Genomic DNA, 14,510 nt, shown 5'->3' with positions numbered 1-14,510 from the left:
TTACACATTCTTTTGCAACACACACTTGATCGATTGTTTTCAAATTATTCCTTTCTTAGTTTGGTTTTTTGTTGACATTAAAAAAAGAATAATAACGATGTGTCGTTTGTATCGCTATATATATGATAAAAAAATATAATAATCCTTCAACTAGTGATAGTTAAACTTTACTAATATGCATATTTATTACCACTAAAATTATTATTGTAGTATCATTTTACTTGTTGTTACTATGTCTGGGACTTGCAACAAGGGGTAAGTTTAATATGCGACTTTGATGAAGAGTTGCTACTTTTATGAAAAGTTACGATTCTATGAACGGTTGTGACCTTTTCGAAGGGCTGTAACTTTTTCAAATAGTTATAACATTTCCGATAAGGCATAATAAATATTTGTTCACACTACCCTTTGTTATTTATAAATAGAGGACACCACTGTTTGTGTTACAGATTCTGGTATGGATTTTTTTCAGTGATTAACTTATGCTTAGATTATTAAGAATAAATGATAAGATGTAATAATTTTCATTGTCCTTTACATTATTAATGTTTGTTACTACATAATCTTGTATGTAAGATGATATACTGTTTTAGTTTTAATGATTCATTGATTTTAAGTATTATTATATATTTCATGATAATAAATTTTCACGCGAAGTGCGATAAATTTTACTAGTTATTATATTAAACCTTGAGAATTAATTTAATTAATTAATTGAATAAAATCATTAGAGTATTAATATATAACTAAATAAAATCATAGACCATATAATATTATTGATAAAAAAAAATTATATATATATATATAGACGCTACCTCTTAATTAATTATAACATGCATATGATTAATTTGTCCATGACTTACAAGTTAATCAAATATTGAATTAAAAATGAAAAGTCAAATCTTACGAATTTAAATTTTAAAAAAAAAAACACCCCACCACCACCACAATTAAGCTCTTATATTTTTATTTTTCTATATATAGAAATATAAATTAACTCTTTAAGGGAACCAATACTTATTTATATTTCCCATGGCAATATTCCATCAATGTTCTAACAATATGTTCCTCTTTATATTATGGATTTTCTCTATGCTTTCAATTAGTGTCAATTCTCATCCAAATGTAAGTATATTTTTCTCTATACATCATTTAACCCTAGTTACTATTCGATCGATTATTTCGCTAGCATCTTGTATTTCATTTGTTATATTAAAGTACATCGAATAAACTTTGTTACATATATATATATACTAGTCATGCATTTCTCTTATAAAGTCATAATCAATACCGTTGAATTGTTCATTCACCCTCTTTAATAATAGAAGTGAATAACTATAGATAATGGGAGAGTAATTTAGATTAGGAAGAAAATCAAAAGTCAAAAGACGGATGAAACAATATGATATAGTTATTATTTAATAGTTAATTTATTAATAATTTGTTACATTTTAATTAAATGTAGGGATAAAATGGTAATTTAATTTTTAATTTATAGTAAGGGTAAAATCGTAATTCAATTTCTAATTTTTTTTGTTCCCACTTATAATAATGGCTTAAGTCATCGACCGCCCCTCAAAGTTGTCCGCATAATTCACTTAGACACCTCAACTAAGACTTGTACCTATTGAACACCTAAATTGTTCAAAACATGTATCTATCAGACACAAAATACAGATATGACAAAAAATGTGTATTGCACTTCCCTGGAGCTCGTGAAAAGACTTAAAACAATGTCTTTTTTATTTTTTTAAATATTTTTTTCTTCTTTTATTGACACTTGGCATTATAATTAACTTAAAAAATATTTTTCTTCTTTTAGTTACACATTTTTCAAAAAAGGAAAGCACTCCACTACCTATCATCTTCTTCATAATTTAGTTTACAGAACTTTCTTTATTTTAGCCCCAACGTTGTTTTTTTTCTTTTTCTTTTTATATACAAAAAATTTATATCTTCCAAATATGAAGATAAATGAAAATCAACTACGAAGATTTTGATTTGAAAGAAAATCTTCGTATGATTTATTTCAAATCTCATAATAATAAGGAACAAATATGAAGAAGATGAAAGAAGATAAATGATTTTTACGTATAAAAAAAAGTTAGCCGATATTTATTCATCACAATTTTCGAACAAAGAATTTTACTCAAATTCATATAAAATATATCAAAAATGATATAAAAAACTTTGAAAGAAATAATTTTGGAGCTATCAATATCATCGATGTAGAGTTGAATAACCGCCAATAAAATTTATCATCGTATAATGTAAAAGATTTTTTTTGTTTTTCCCAGCATCACACCATAGGAAATTGGATAAACCATGGTGGTGATTTGTACAATCAAAGATATGCTTATGGAGAAACGAAAATTAGGCTTCAAAATTGAGGCTAAAATGGGAGTTTAAAGGGCCAACACCAAGTGTTGTGTTTGATAGGGATTTGTTGATTGTTGGTGTTTATGGACCAAGTTTGGTTCTTGGATTGAAAAGAAGTAATGGAAATCTTGTTTGGAGTACAAAATTGGATCAACATCCTGCTAGTGTTGTCACTATGTCTGGGACATACTTTATCTTCAGATCGCACTTGTGAAATTTCAATCGTTTTTTTTTGTTTTTAATAGTTCCATTTTGCAGTGCTTTTTACGTCATCGCTAGAAGGAGGAGTTGAAATCGATGAATGTTGTTACTTTCGCGGTAGCGTCCTCAAGTTAGATGTTGTTACCGGAAAAATTCTATGGAAAACCTTCATGTTGCCGGAGAACGGCGGAAAAATGGGTGGTTATTCTGGCGCTGCGGTATGGGGAAGTAGTCCATCCATCGATTCGGCGAAACCATGTCTATATTGCTACCGGAAACCTCTACTCTGTTCCCAAACGCATCGAAGATTGCCAAAAGGAGCAGAACCATACAGATCCGACCCAACCCGACAAGTGCATCGAGCCGGAGAACCACTCCGACTCGGTTATGGCATTGGATCTGGATTCCGGTGAGATCAAATGGTATAAACAACTTGGAGGATATGATGTGTGGTTTGTTGCATGTGCAAATTCGACAAACCCTAATTGCCCAATTGGCCCGAGCCCGGATTATGATTTTGGGGAAGCTCCGATGATGCTTAGTGTGGTTGTTAATGGAAGGAAGAAGGTAGACATTGTAGCAGCTGTGCAGAAGAGTGGAATCGCTTGGGCATTGAAGCGTGATAATGGCAAACTCTTCTGGACTACGGTGAGTGAAGAACAATCGTTTATCTGATCAGCTTGTGTCTGCTTCGACTATTTCATTTCATATAAGCAATGAAATGATGTTGATGTGTGCAGGAGGCTGGTCCTGGAGGTACAGGAGGAGGAGGTATATGGGGAGCAGCCACAGACAGAAAGAGGGTATACACCGGCATTGTCAACACCGGTGACTTAAACTACACACTGTATCCATCGACGAACATCACAACAGGCGGAGCCTGGGTGGCAATGGATGCTCAAACCGGCAAAATCTTATGGACAACTGCAGTTCCAGACAATGGTAGATCAAACCCTGTTGCCAATGGAGTCCTGTTAGCAGGTTCACAAAATCCAAGAGGCCCCATCTACGCTATTAACGCGAAAACTGGGAAGATATTGTGGTCGAACAAGACTGGTGCAACTGTGTTTGGGGTATGTCAGTGAGCAATGGCTGTTTCTATGTTGGTCATGGTTATAGATCTGGTATAGGAGTCTTTAATCCCAAAAATACTGGTGGAACTTCACTCTTTGCCTACTGTGTATATTGAAATGCCAAATGATGTCCCACTAGTAACTTTGGCAAAATAATGAAGTACATGTTTGTGTTACTAATAGCAGTACTCACCTTGACTTACTCCGTCAAATACTTGTCACCTCTCATCAACACAAGTATCAAACCGGATACGTTAAAGATAGTGAAAATAACTTAAAAGAACTCAAATGAGACCATGAAACAACATTACTTTGGCTTCTAACAATCAAAATTCATTGTCAATATGAGTAATGTTTTTCCAAAGTAATATCTCAAAGCTCAAATCTTAGACATGCCAAAGGGCAAGACATCACAAAAAAAACACAATTCTCCATTCCCTAGTAACTCTGAAAAGCATAAATCCTTCTTCACAGATCCTGCACGCTCAAACCTACAAGTAGTAATGTAATGCAACAGTCAAGTTCAATTTTAAAAAAATGTTCCGTTACAGAGTTTGGGTGTGTTAAATCAAGGCGGAGAAGCTTAGAATTAATAAAGACATGGACGTATAAACATAACAGAAAATTTCACCATAATTGGCAAAATGTAGCAGTCAAAGAGTGCAAACCTGGAGGAAGTGATTGCTTCAACTTGTCAGCCTTCTCAAAGTCGGACACACAGAGTGTGTAGAGGTACTTGGAGCAGCGAACCTTGAATTTGACCATATCCTTGTTCTTCTTGATCTTGACAGTCCGGGCATCCTTCCTTCTGGCTGTCAGAAGGAAATCCTTGATCTCGTGGATTTGCTTAGGCTACAAATAAATATAATGTAAACACTCATTACGGCAAATTGAATAAAAATGAACAAAAATAGATAGTCGTTAACAGGCCGAAATACAGTATCAACTTATCAAATCTCCTTATGGAACATTTGGCAAAGACAATCAAAGTTAAGCATTTAACTGAAAATTAACGGAAAACAAGTACACAGATAATTACACCCTGAGGATGGAACAAAACGACAAGAGAGATCTCCATCCCCAAACATGACGATGTTAGGCATATACACATATTACAAAGGAGCTCAATAAGCAAGCAAGATAATACTAAAAAGGCTTTTTTACAAGTAATAACTAAAGAAAACGCGACTACACAGTGGAATTGAGGAACAGAACAAAATTGGGATAGAGAAGAACAGATATAGAGTTCAAATCCAACTAGTTTGATGGATTATACCATCTAACCTCCCCTGACAAAATGAAAGAAACGCAAACTATATGTAATTCATCCATATCATGAACTTGTTTCCCAAGTGCAACCAACAGAGTGCTTCTCCTCGATACATTTTATCAATAACAACCTTAACGAGATTCTTGATTTAAAATATCAAACTTCAAATAAAATGGACATACTTTCTTGGTAACTCAATCAAGACTTACCTCGCGACCCCAAATCAGTTCAAGTTATGCTAGTCCAAAAGTGTCCAATTTCTTTCCTTTTATCTTCTCAAGAACTAACACCATTGATTTCAAAACTAAAACTTCCAATAAAATGGCCAGACTTGTTCAAAATATAAGGAATTCACAAAATAAGGACTCATTACATTTCAAAATCGTACATAATACAAAATAACAATCATTGTATTGAGTTTGAAACTTCAAATTACTGATTCCTAAACTGAAGCTTCCATTAAAAATGCAAAACATGTTTCAATATGACTCCAATACTTGTACTACTATACACATTGTAGCTTCCATTGAAAAAAGCAAAACATGTTTCAATATGACTCCAATACTACCACTAGTTACACATTGTAGCACTTCCTCCCAAAACACTATTTTTACCTCAATAAACATTTTAAAATTTATACCTTTTCAACAACAAATCAAATCAGAAAAAAAAAGCATTCCCACGAAACAAAAGACTAATACAGATCTCACTATCATGTTTTGTAGTTTGAAACTACAAAATTCAAGTCAAAAATATTATAAACCAAACTTATCAATTCCAAAACTAGAACTTCCAATAAAATAACCAAACTTGTGTCAAAATACAATCTTGGAGCAACCCCACTAAAGCTAATAGGATGAATCTCTACTATTCACACTAGTTCCTCCAAAAACCTCCATTTTTATCTCAAAAAAACATCAATTGTACAACTAAATTTTTTACCTTTACATAAAAATGGAACAAGAAAAACACCAAATAAAAGAAACACACAAAATAAAGATTCATTACAAACCAGAATCATTATAAACAAATATAACATAATACAGATCTAATTAACCATCATAGCAGTTGATTCAAAACTTTAAATTTAAGTAAAAATATTGTAAAACAAAGCAAATAATACAAAGAATTGATATATTAGAGATCAAATGAGAAGATTAAGCAGAAAATGTACCATTTTTGGTAGAGAAAAGTTGTGCTAAGGAGGAGAAGACGGCGAGCTCAAAGAGATGGAGAAAAGGTGAAGTGAAGAGAGATGTATATATATGTTTTTTTTTGCTAAAACCCTAATCACTTAAAAAATTATTTTTCTTTTTTTTTGGATAAATTAATATTATTAAATATTATTTAATCTTCAAACTTAAAATATCTATTTTTTTTAGTTTATTATTTCAATTTCAAACTCGAAATACGAATTTGATTAGTACTTCCAAAAAAAACTTTAATTTTTTCCAAGTGAAATTCAGGTATAAACACAAATTTACTTTCAAATGTTTTTTTAAACTTTAATTTCAAATATTATTTTATTTTTCTTTCAAAAAAAACGTATCTGGTAACTGCTTTGGGACGTGATTAATCTGTATTCGCGTTGAAAAATTCCACTTTAAGGGACAAAGTGTTTATAATCAGAACTCAAACTCGAACAATTTGTATTGAACTTAACAAGATTCAATTTTCCACCTTTTAAACCTCAATTTAATTAAAAAAAACAAAGGTATACTTATTTGGTTTAAGGGTATTAACAGCACATTTCACACAACAATAAACAACAATAGCTATATCTCAATTCTAAGTAAGTTGAACTCGACTATATGAATCGTAATTGTCCAAATACTAGCTCCATTTAAATCCGATTCTCGTAAAAGTTCTCTATACTTTCTACTGACATATAAATCTCTAACGATACTAAAAAACACTTCTGCTGCAACATCAACTCCTTCCCTTCCTCTTCAATTCTTTCAACATATTACAGAGGGTAGTTTCACCAAAAGAATACAAGTGATGAAGTATAAAACTATACTAACAATATGATCATAATTCATGTACAACAATCTCGCTTCTTGCGCGACAAACAGACATATACTGAGAGTTTTCGAATGATGTAGCAGTAGACGGATATGCCATGGGAAAATCTCCGACCTGATTACTGTGTGTGGAAGGCAACTGCATATTGTCTTGAAGTTATAGAAATGATGTCTGTATCGTTGTTGTTAGTTACCTTCGTTTTGAGGCAACGATCTTGACTAAGATTTACACTTGCTGCTAATGGAGATCGTGTTATGAATATTCACGTGAAGTAGGGAAGCTCAGTCCGTCTTTTATATGGGACACCGCGGTGGGACATAACCATTTTAACATGTTCGGACCTAATACCTGTTAAATATCAATAGGTCAACACAGAATGCAACTTCATTACAATTTATGTAGGAGAGAACGAGAGGGAGGAAGAGAGACGGTACCAGATTGATATTTTTGTAAGCGCCAACATCATAAGGGTGATGATAATTCATCCCAGATTTACTTGCCAGCCATGCTGCTCGTTTTCCCTCGTAGTACTGTTAAAGAACCTCCGCTTAGCAATTACATCAATAGGGAAATCCATGAGGTGAAACTAGTGCATTCGACAGAGTGATTACCTCTATAGTTGTCATATTACGCATTGTAAGGTAGATATGCCAGCCCAGGAGAGTTCCAAGTGTCAAGCTTAAGCCAATAAGCACAACACCAGCAGCAATCTGTTTAAGAATGATACATTAGATTTCTCCAACCACCTGGAATTCACTCTACCACACTATAAGGGAAAGCGAGAGTAGAAGCAAAAATTATTTGGTTAGGCTCATCTCAATGCATTATTTTGAACTCACCCCATTGGAAAGAGTAACAACCTAATATCAAGTAGGAAAAGATAAGAAGGAAATATGAAGTCCACTTGAAAATAAAATAACTTATTGGAAATATTTTTCTGTGTTGCTCTGGCTCAGACCTTCCACCCATGTCGGATTATCCAAAATGCATAGCTGTTGGAGGATCCGACACACGCCCGATAGTAATTTTTGAAGAGTCTAAGCATCATAGATTTTAGGTCAGGATATTGCTAATGGTGGACCTAGCACCTAACATAACAGTCTGGTAATGGTCGAAAATCACAGTATATGCAGCTGATGGAGAAAGAGTCCCATGCTCCCTACTCTCTAGAAGATGAAATGCTGAAATTCGATCAATATAACCAAATTCTGAAAAATATCTTCTTGAAGAAACATTCACGAAAACATTTCCCGTCATACCAAAAACATACTAAAGAACAATCAACCAATCTAACAATCAACAAGCTTTAGATAAACAATCACCTAAAAAACGGAAAAGGGGAAGAAAAGGCCAAAACCCAATACACTAGACATCAAACATGTTAATTAGTATATAATATGATAACTGACTCACGTAAAATAGCTTGAGATGCATCACTCCATCCAAATTCCAATCCTTATGAATTGTATCGCTCACCAATATAACCTGAAAACAACAAACATTATACTCGCACAGATTGAGCACAAGTAGCTAAAGCATATATGACTAAATTAACCATACCGAGGAATAGATTATAGCAACAGTTGCATAGAAGATTAAAGCTACAAATGCCTTGTAGTTCCTGTGACCAACACAATTGTTTATCCAGGCACAATGATGATCCTGTTGAAATATTATGGCAAATTAGCAGACAGATACATTGTTTTGCATGTAAAAGAGGATTTGTTAAAAAGATAAGAGACACCCACCATCCTCAAAATACACCTTCGGCAGATACGGCAATGATGAGCCCTGGGCGGCTTGTATTCTGAACACTTATCACATTTCTTCTTAAGCAAACCCTGAATGTCAGGTATTCAACATTTTCTTAGATGGTGAGTGTACAAACAGTAATTAGGTACTATTATTTTGCACACATTTCTTTTAAGTATGTTCATAAGTTAGTAGAGTTATTGCTCCGGTGTAAAAGAACAACCAAACAGTATTGGAATTACAAAAAGATGTGGTGAGAATGCAATGGATAATGCATGAAGTATGTTGAATTGCGAGACCGCCTCATCTAAAAGTTTAAACTATTATGGAAATCACACTTCTATTTACTTAAATGTTCCTTTAACACGATATCTCACTTGGAAGATTGAAGTTATTTTTTTTCCACTAGCCAAGCATGTTGTAACTTTTTTTATGAGCGACCGGGAGACTATGTAGCACTTCCTCTTTCCCATGTGTACAGAAAATAGTGCTACACTCACACTATATGTGTTTGATTGCACCAAGAAAACAGAAGATATAAACATTAATTCAATATATGCAGTGCTACACATTCTTCAAAGGAATCTCTGTCTCTTCTCCAGCCACACAGAGCACATTATGCAAATAGGTGTTTCCAGCAATTTCTTTGCATTCAATTTCACCCTGCATCCTCTCTATACTCTGCTAAGATCCTTATGGCTGTCCTGGGGTTACACAATTTACTCGAAAGAGGTTCCGAAAAAACTCTCTTTCTGATATGCAAGATCACCAATACCATAAAAATCATTTTCTCTTATTACATGATCAAAGGGAAATAAAAAAAAACATAAAGCCATTTTCTCTATTAACAATCCTTGACCTTGCCACATTGTAGGAGTATTAACCACCCAAAAATTGTTCTAAAGGTCTAAAATTACTGAGACTTCTGCTCCAACAAGCCAAAGCTTGGGTATGCAATGTAATCCTATAAGCTTGGTCCAGCTATTGGACATCTTTTCCTTTGCTTCCTTGCTAACTCTTACCGCACAACCTTATTATCAGAGGTTCTAAGATCGCGGAACCAAGACTTACACTAACAGGATTCAAAATATCGTTTCTCGCTTTCTCTCAATCGCTTCAATGCCTATAATTTGAGAGATAAGCGGAAAGCCCTCTCTCAAATTCAAAGATGCTACACAAATAATGCCCCTCTTCACCTGGATGTCAGCAGGGTCGGCACACGAAAAAGCCAAGTGATTTCAACATCTACCATCTATAAATACTAATAATTTTGACCTTGTACATACAGCTTCTTACACTAGACTACCAAATATCATTCATCATATATTGAAACAAAAATATGATCCAACATAAAGATATAGAACTTTATACCATTTTGATGTAAGCTGCAACAACACTACTACCACTAATCATCCATTTTTTAGCACTAAATTTTCTCAATTCACACATTGATTACAAAAGGAAGTAGTAAAAGACACAATTTTTATAACTAAAAAACTTACAGATCTTTTGGATTCTTGATCTGAAGCTTCATGATCTTCAACATCAGGAAGATATGAAAAGGGAACCCCACCTGGGTCTTTGAGAACACAAACAAAGAAACTGAACACACAGAGAGAAGCCATGGAAGTGAAGAAAAAAGAGTGAAATTTGCCAGCTGAGCTCTGTAAACTCAACAAATCATCCAAAAAAACGAAAATTGTGAAATAGTAAAGAAAACCCACAAAAATTAACACACATAGAATGTGAATTGACAAGAATTTCTTGAGCTCCATTGATGATTTTTGAGATGGAGAAGAGAAAAATGGAAGCTTCTATGGTGAAAAAATTCTTCAAGTTTCAGTTCATTCCAACAAATTGGGCTTAATTTTCCAATTAAAAGCCCATGAAAATAATAATTTGATAACAGGCCTTGAGCCCAAATAGTTGTCACCTTTCATTAAGCCCATAGGGTTGATTCACAAGCCATAAATTTATATTTTTGAATCATAATATCGCATAAGTTATATACACGTCACACTAGGTATAAGTTCGATGATTAAAGAGCAAAAATTAAAAATCAACTCATTATAGTGACAAAATTAAAGACATACATGCTCTCGTTGGAAGGGAAAAACTCCACAAAAAGAATACAGCAAGCAACTCTAGACTTGTCCTCTCCAGAATACAACAACATCATACAACTCTGTATTAGCTGAAAAGTTCAAAACTTCACAATAACGTATAATTACTCTCTTTTGTATAATAAAGACTTGAAATATTTAACTCTCTCTTTTACCATACTAAATATAAAAATGCAATTATCTAGGTCGGTGTTTATCACAAGTTCACATCAAAACCTAAGGATATAAATGTAACATTTGTGGTCCACAAAACAATAGCATGTGATCATCACAATGTCCTTAATTAGTTTTGAACTACTCTACAACTATACATCGATAATAAATTATGCTATTTTTTCGTTTCGATTTATATAAATTTCTTTTAGGAAAAAGAATGAACACACTTTATATAAAAAGAGTAGCGGTGAAATTGAAATTTTTTATTAACATGATTTAAAATATACAATCTGCAGTCATACTTAAATTTTCGTATTTAAAAGAGAAATAACAAACAAAAACATACCAAAAAATCTAAGACTCAACATCAATTATATTCAAATAAATAAACGTATTTGAATTATAGTTTATACTATGCTTCCTAGATCCTTGTCTAGAGAATATTTGGGTTATGGCTATGTTTGTGTGTAAAAAGCTAATAAGTTTTAAGTTTTATGCATGATAATAATATTTACATAATCAGATCATTTATTAGGTGATTACAATTTAACTATGGTATATATTATTGTTCCCTTTTGCCCAAACTTGAGGGACCTAAAATTATGTTTATTTGCAATACTAATATGAGACAATAATAATTATTTTGCTATAAACAGAGGGACATAAAAATATTATATTGTCTCCCAAACTAATAATAATAACAATTTAAAAAGTAAATGAAATATATTATTTGTACCAACACTTCATGGTCTCAATTAATTTACTTTTCATGGGGTCACTAAATTTTAGTTTTTTGGAATTTTTTTTTTAAGAAAATGGGAAATAATTTATAAATCAATCATTTGATGATATTTGATTGAATACGAAATGTTTTTGAAAAAGTCTTTTTCAATTTATTTTTTTTTGAAATTTTTATCCTTTTCAATCAATTTTAATACAAATGTCAACCACTCAAAAATAAGAAAAATTCAATAATGATAAATACTACAAGGTACCAAGTTGATCAACCAAGAAAAAGTTCTATTAAAAGATTGTACTATGTAAGGTGTAAGTATTTAACCACATATGATTGGATTTATTGCACATTTTGGGGTACAAATTATTAGATGGTGCTTCATTTTATTAAGAGAAGTACTCCCTCTGTCTCTATTTAGTTGTTCATTTTAAAAGTGACACACATATTAAGGCACCAATTATTATTATCGATTAGTTACAATTTTATCCTTCAAATATAATAAGTGTGTTTTTTGATTTTAAAAAGTATGCATTTACAACTTAGTAGCATTAGAAATTTTCTAGAATTAAATAAGAGCATATTAGAAAAAAAAAATTATTATCCTTTCTTGATTTGTTAAACTAGACAATTAAGCAGGAACAGATATAAAAAAAAATATGAACAAGCAAAGAGAGACGGACAGTAAATCTATCAATGTCCTCATTGTATTAGCTACCTTGATGTTTAACTTATTGGGGCACTGAAAGAGGGTCGACTTATTTTTCTCGCACACCACTCTAGGCAGTCTTACAGCGTCTGTAATACTTCAGCCTACTTACACCCACATAATTGACTAAGTATAGAAATACTTAAACAGCAATGTCAAACAATAAACAGGCAGCGTTTACAGGAACAAGTTCCAACCTTTATTAATCAATAATTAATACAAAGGAAGGCTTCACAAATCAGTCTAAGGCTAGAAAACTCTCTGTCTTGCCTTAGACGAATTTCCACCTTAAATCAAAATTCTGCACAATGGCAGTTACAAGCAGTTACATACGGCGGTTACACATGACACCTGTCCAACACATGTCAGCCCAGGGTTCAAAACTAAATTTCCAACAGCTATATTTCCAACAGATAGAATCTAATTCAAATTACATTCTTATCTACACGAAATACTAATATTCTAACACTTAGAATATTTCAGGCTTCATTCCAACACTTAGAATAATCCTGCCAGCTTCCAACACTTAGAATATTTTAGCTGTCTTCCACACTTAGTTTTATTTCAGCAATTTCGGGTGAACTGCCTTTGTCTTTGACCTTGCCAAGTTTTCACAGCCTTGCTTCATCAAGTCAACATACTGTCTTGCCAACGCCCTTAGCCCGCACGTAAGCCATGCACGTTCAAGCTGCCTTGCCAACACCCAAGCACCTTGAACTTGTGTTGCACTGTTTTGCCATCATCCATGCCAAGACCAATGCCCAAGTCCTTGGCATGTCTGCACGTAGTTAGATCAAGTAGATTGCGGGTCTAACAGACAACCCGCACCACTTGAACTCGATGTCCTCATCCAGACTGTTTTGAGATAGTCATCGATTTGAGCATCAAACTGTCATAGGTCTTTTGCTTTCTCCCAAACAGCGTCTGCTTCACTCTTTCCTTTCCAATGGACCAAGAACTCAGTCTTAGTATTCTTCTTACTCGTGCCCAAAACCCGGTGATCAAGGATCTTCTCAATTTCAGCATCATACTGTGTAGGTACTGATGGAAGAGCCCTCTTTGATCTGTTCCTGTCCGGATCATCTTCATCTGCAAAGTAAGGTTTCAAGAAACTCACATGGAAGGTGGGGTGAATTTTCAACCTTTCTGGCAGCTTCAACCTATAAGCAACTTCGCCCACTCGTTTTACCACTTCGAATGGACCATCATACTTAGGTATCAAACCCCGATGTCTGGTCTTACTTACAATCTGTTTCCAGATTTGTGGGGTAAGTTTCAGCAACACCTTGTCACCCACATTGAACTCAACTAAGCGACGATGTTGGTCAGCATACTTCTTCATGCGCTGCTGAGCCTTGCGCAAACTATCTTGTGCCTCGGATAACATTTCAAGTCTGTCCCTTGCAACTCTGTATGTTGCTGGACACTTTCCTTGATTTTTAGATTTAGCAATGTCTAGTGGCGTCATAGGCTGTTTGCCTAAGACGATTTCAAAAGGACTCATTTCTGTTGCAGACGACTTGTGCAGATTATAGCAAAATTGCGCAGTGTCTAACAATGCCACCCAATTCCGTTGACTTGCAGTCACATAATGCCTCAAGTACTCTTCCAACAAATGATTAATTCTTTCCGTCTGTCCATTTGTTTGTGGGTGATTTGCAGTAGAAAATTTTAATTCAGTTCCCATCATATTAAACAATGCTGTCCAAAATCTACCCGTGAACCTTGTGTCTCTATCACTCACAATGTCAGTCGGAACACCAAAGTATTTAATCACATGTTTATAGAATAACTCAGCAGCAACTTCAGATGAGCATAACTCAGGAGCAGCAATAAAAACAGAATATTTTGAAAACCTGTCAACTACCACCATGATAGATGCTTTGCCATCTACTTTAGGGAATCCAGAAATGAAATCCATACTTACCGATAGCCATGGCCTTTCAGGAATAGGCAAAGGTTGCAGCAAACCTGCTTCCTTCTTACGTTCCGTCTTGTCGACTTGACAAACATGACAAGTCTTAACGTACGCCTCTATATCGTCTTCCATTTTCGGCCAAAAATACACACGAGACAGTAAGGCTAACAT

The 14,510-nt window shown here is 33.7% G+C and overlaps 3 protein-coding genes across 3 annotated transcripts; 1 reads left to right on the top strand and 2 right to left on the bottom strand.

Annotated features, from left to right (window-relative positions):
* Window positions 1–2,236: 2,236 nt before the first annotated feature.
* On the top strand, window positions 2,237–3,833 carry LOC101262917 (uncharacterized). Its single transcript, XM_019213877.3, has 2 exons — window positions 2,237–3,228; window positions 3,321–3,833. The coding sequence occupies exons 1-2, from the start codon at window positions 2,716–2,718 to the stop codon at window positions 3,663–3,665; spliced, it is 858 nt and encodes a 285-aa protein (XP_019069422.1). The 5' UTR covers window positions 2,237–2,715; the 3' UTR covers window positions 3,666–3,833.
* A 112-nt stretch (window positions 3,834–3,945) lies between these two features.
* rpl38 (ribosomal protein L38) lies at window positions 3,946–6,154 on the bottom strand. Its single transcript, NM_001247010.2, has 3 exons — window positions 6,098–6,154; window positions 4,322–4,505; window positions 3,946–4,144 (listed from the first exon to the last, which is right to left on the bottom strand). Exons 1-3 carry the CDS (start codon window positions 6,098–6,100, stop codon window positions 4,122–4,124), a joined length of 210 nt encoding a protein of 69 aa, NP_001233939.1. The 5' UTR covers window positions 6,101–6,154; the 3' UTR covers window positions 3,946–4,121.
* Window positions 6,155–6,735: 581 nt separating this feature from the next.
* On the bottom strand, window positions 6,736–10,879 carry LOC101263211 (probable protein S-acyltransferase 15). The gene is made up of 7 exons (XM_004239654.5): window positions 10,203–10,879; window positions 8,697–8,789; window positions 8,509–8,610; window positions 8,362–8,433; window positions 7,560–7,658; window positions 7,383–7,478; window positions 6,736–7,296 (listed from the first exon to the last, which is right to left on the bottom strand). The coding sequence occupies exons 1-7, from the start codon at window positions 10,473–10,475 to the stop codon at window positions 7,201–7,203; spliced, it is 831 nt and encodes a 276-aa protein (XP_004239702.1). The 5' UTR covers window positions 10,476–10,879; the 3' UTR covers window positions 6,736–7,200.
* Window positions 10,880–14,510: the final 3,631 nt, after the last annotated feature.

This window comes from Solanum lycopersicum, chromosome 5, assembly GCF_036512215.1.
Source record: "Solanum lycopersicum chromosome 5, SLM_r2.1".
Taxonomy (NCBI): Eukaryota; Viridiplantae; Streptophyta; class Magnoliopsida; order Solanales; family Solanaceae; genus Solanum; species Solanum lycopersicum.
This window is presented reverse-complemented; position numbering and strand designations above follow the sequence as displayed.

Coding starts and splice junctions, on each gene's coding strand:
- LOC101262917 (XM_019213877.3), top strand. CDS start 2,716: ATGTTGTTACCGGAAAAATTCTATGGAAAACCTTCATGTTGCCGGAGA. Junction 3,229..3,320: donor GCAAACTCTTCTGGACTACG/GTGAGTGAAGAA, acceptor TGATGTGTGCAG/GAGGCTGGTCCTGGAGGTAC.
- rpl38 (NM_001247010.2), bottom strand. Junction 4,145..4,321: donor GAAGCAATCACTTCCTCCAG/GTTTGCACTCTT, acceptor TACTACTTGTAG/GTTTGAGCGTGCAGGATCTG.
- LOC101263211 (XM_004239654.5), bottom strand. CDS start 10,475: ATGGAGCTCAAGAAATTCTTGTCAATTCACATTCTATGTGTGTTAATT. Junction 8,434..8,508: donor TTGCTATAATCTATTCCTCG/GTATGGTTAATT, acceptor TGTTGTTTTCAG/GTTATATTGGTGAGCGATAC. Junction 7,297..7,382: donor CTTACAAAAATATCAATCTG/GTACCGTCTCTC, acceptor GATATTTAACAG/GTATTAGGTCCGAACATGTT.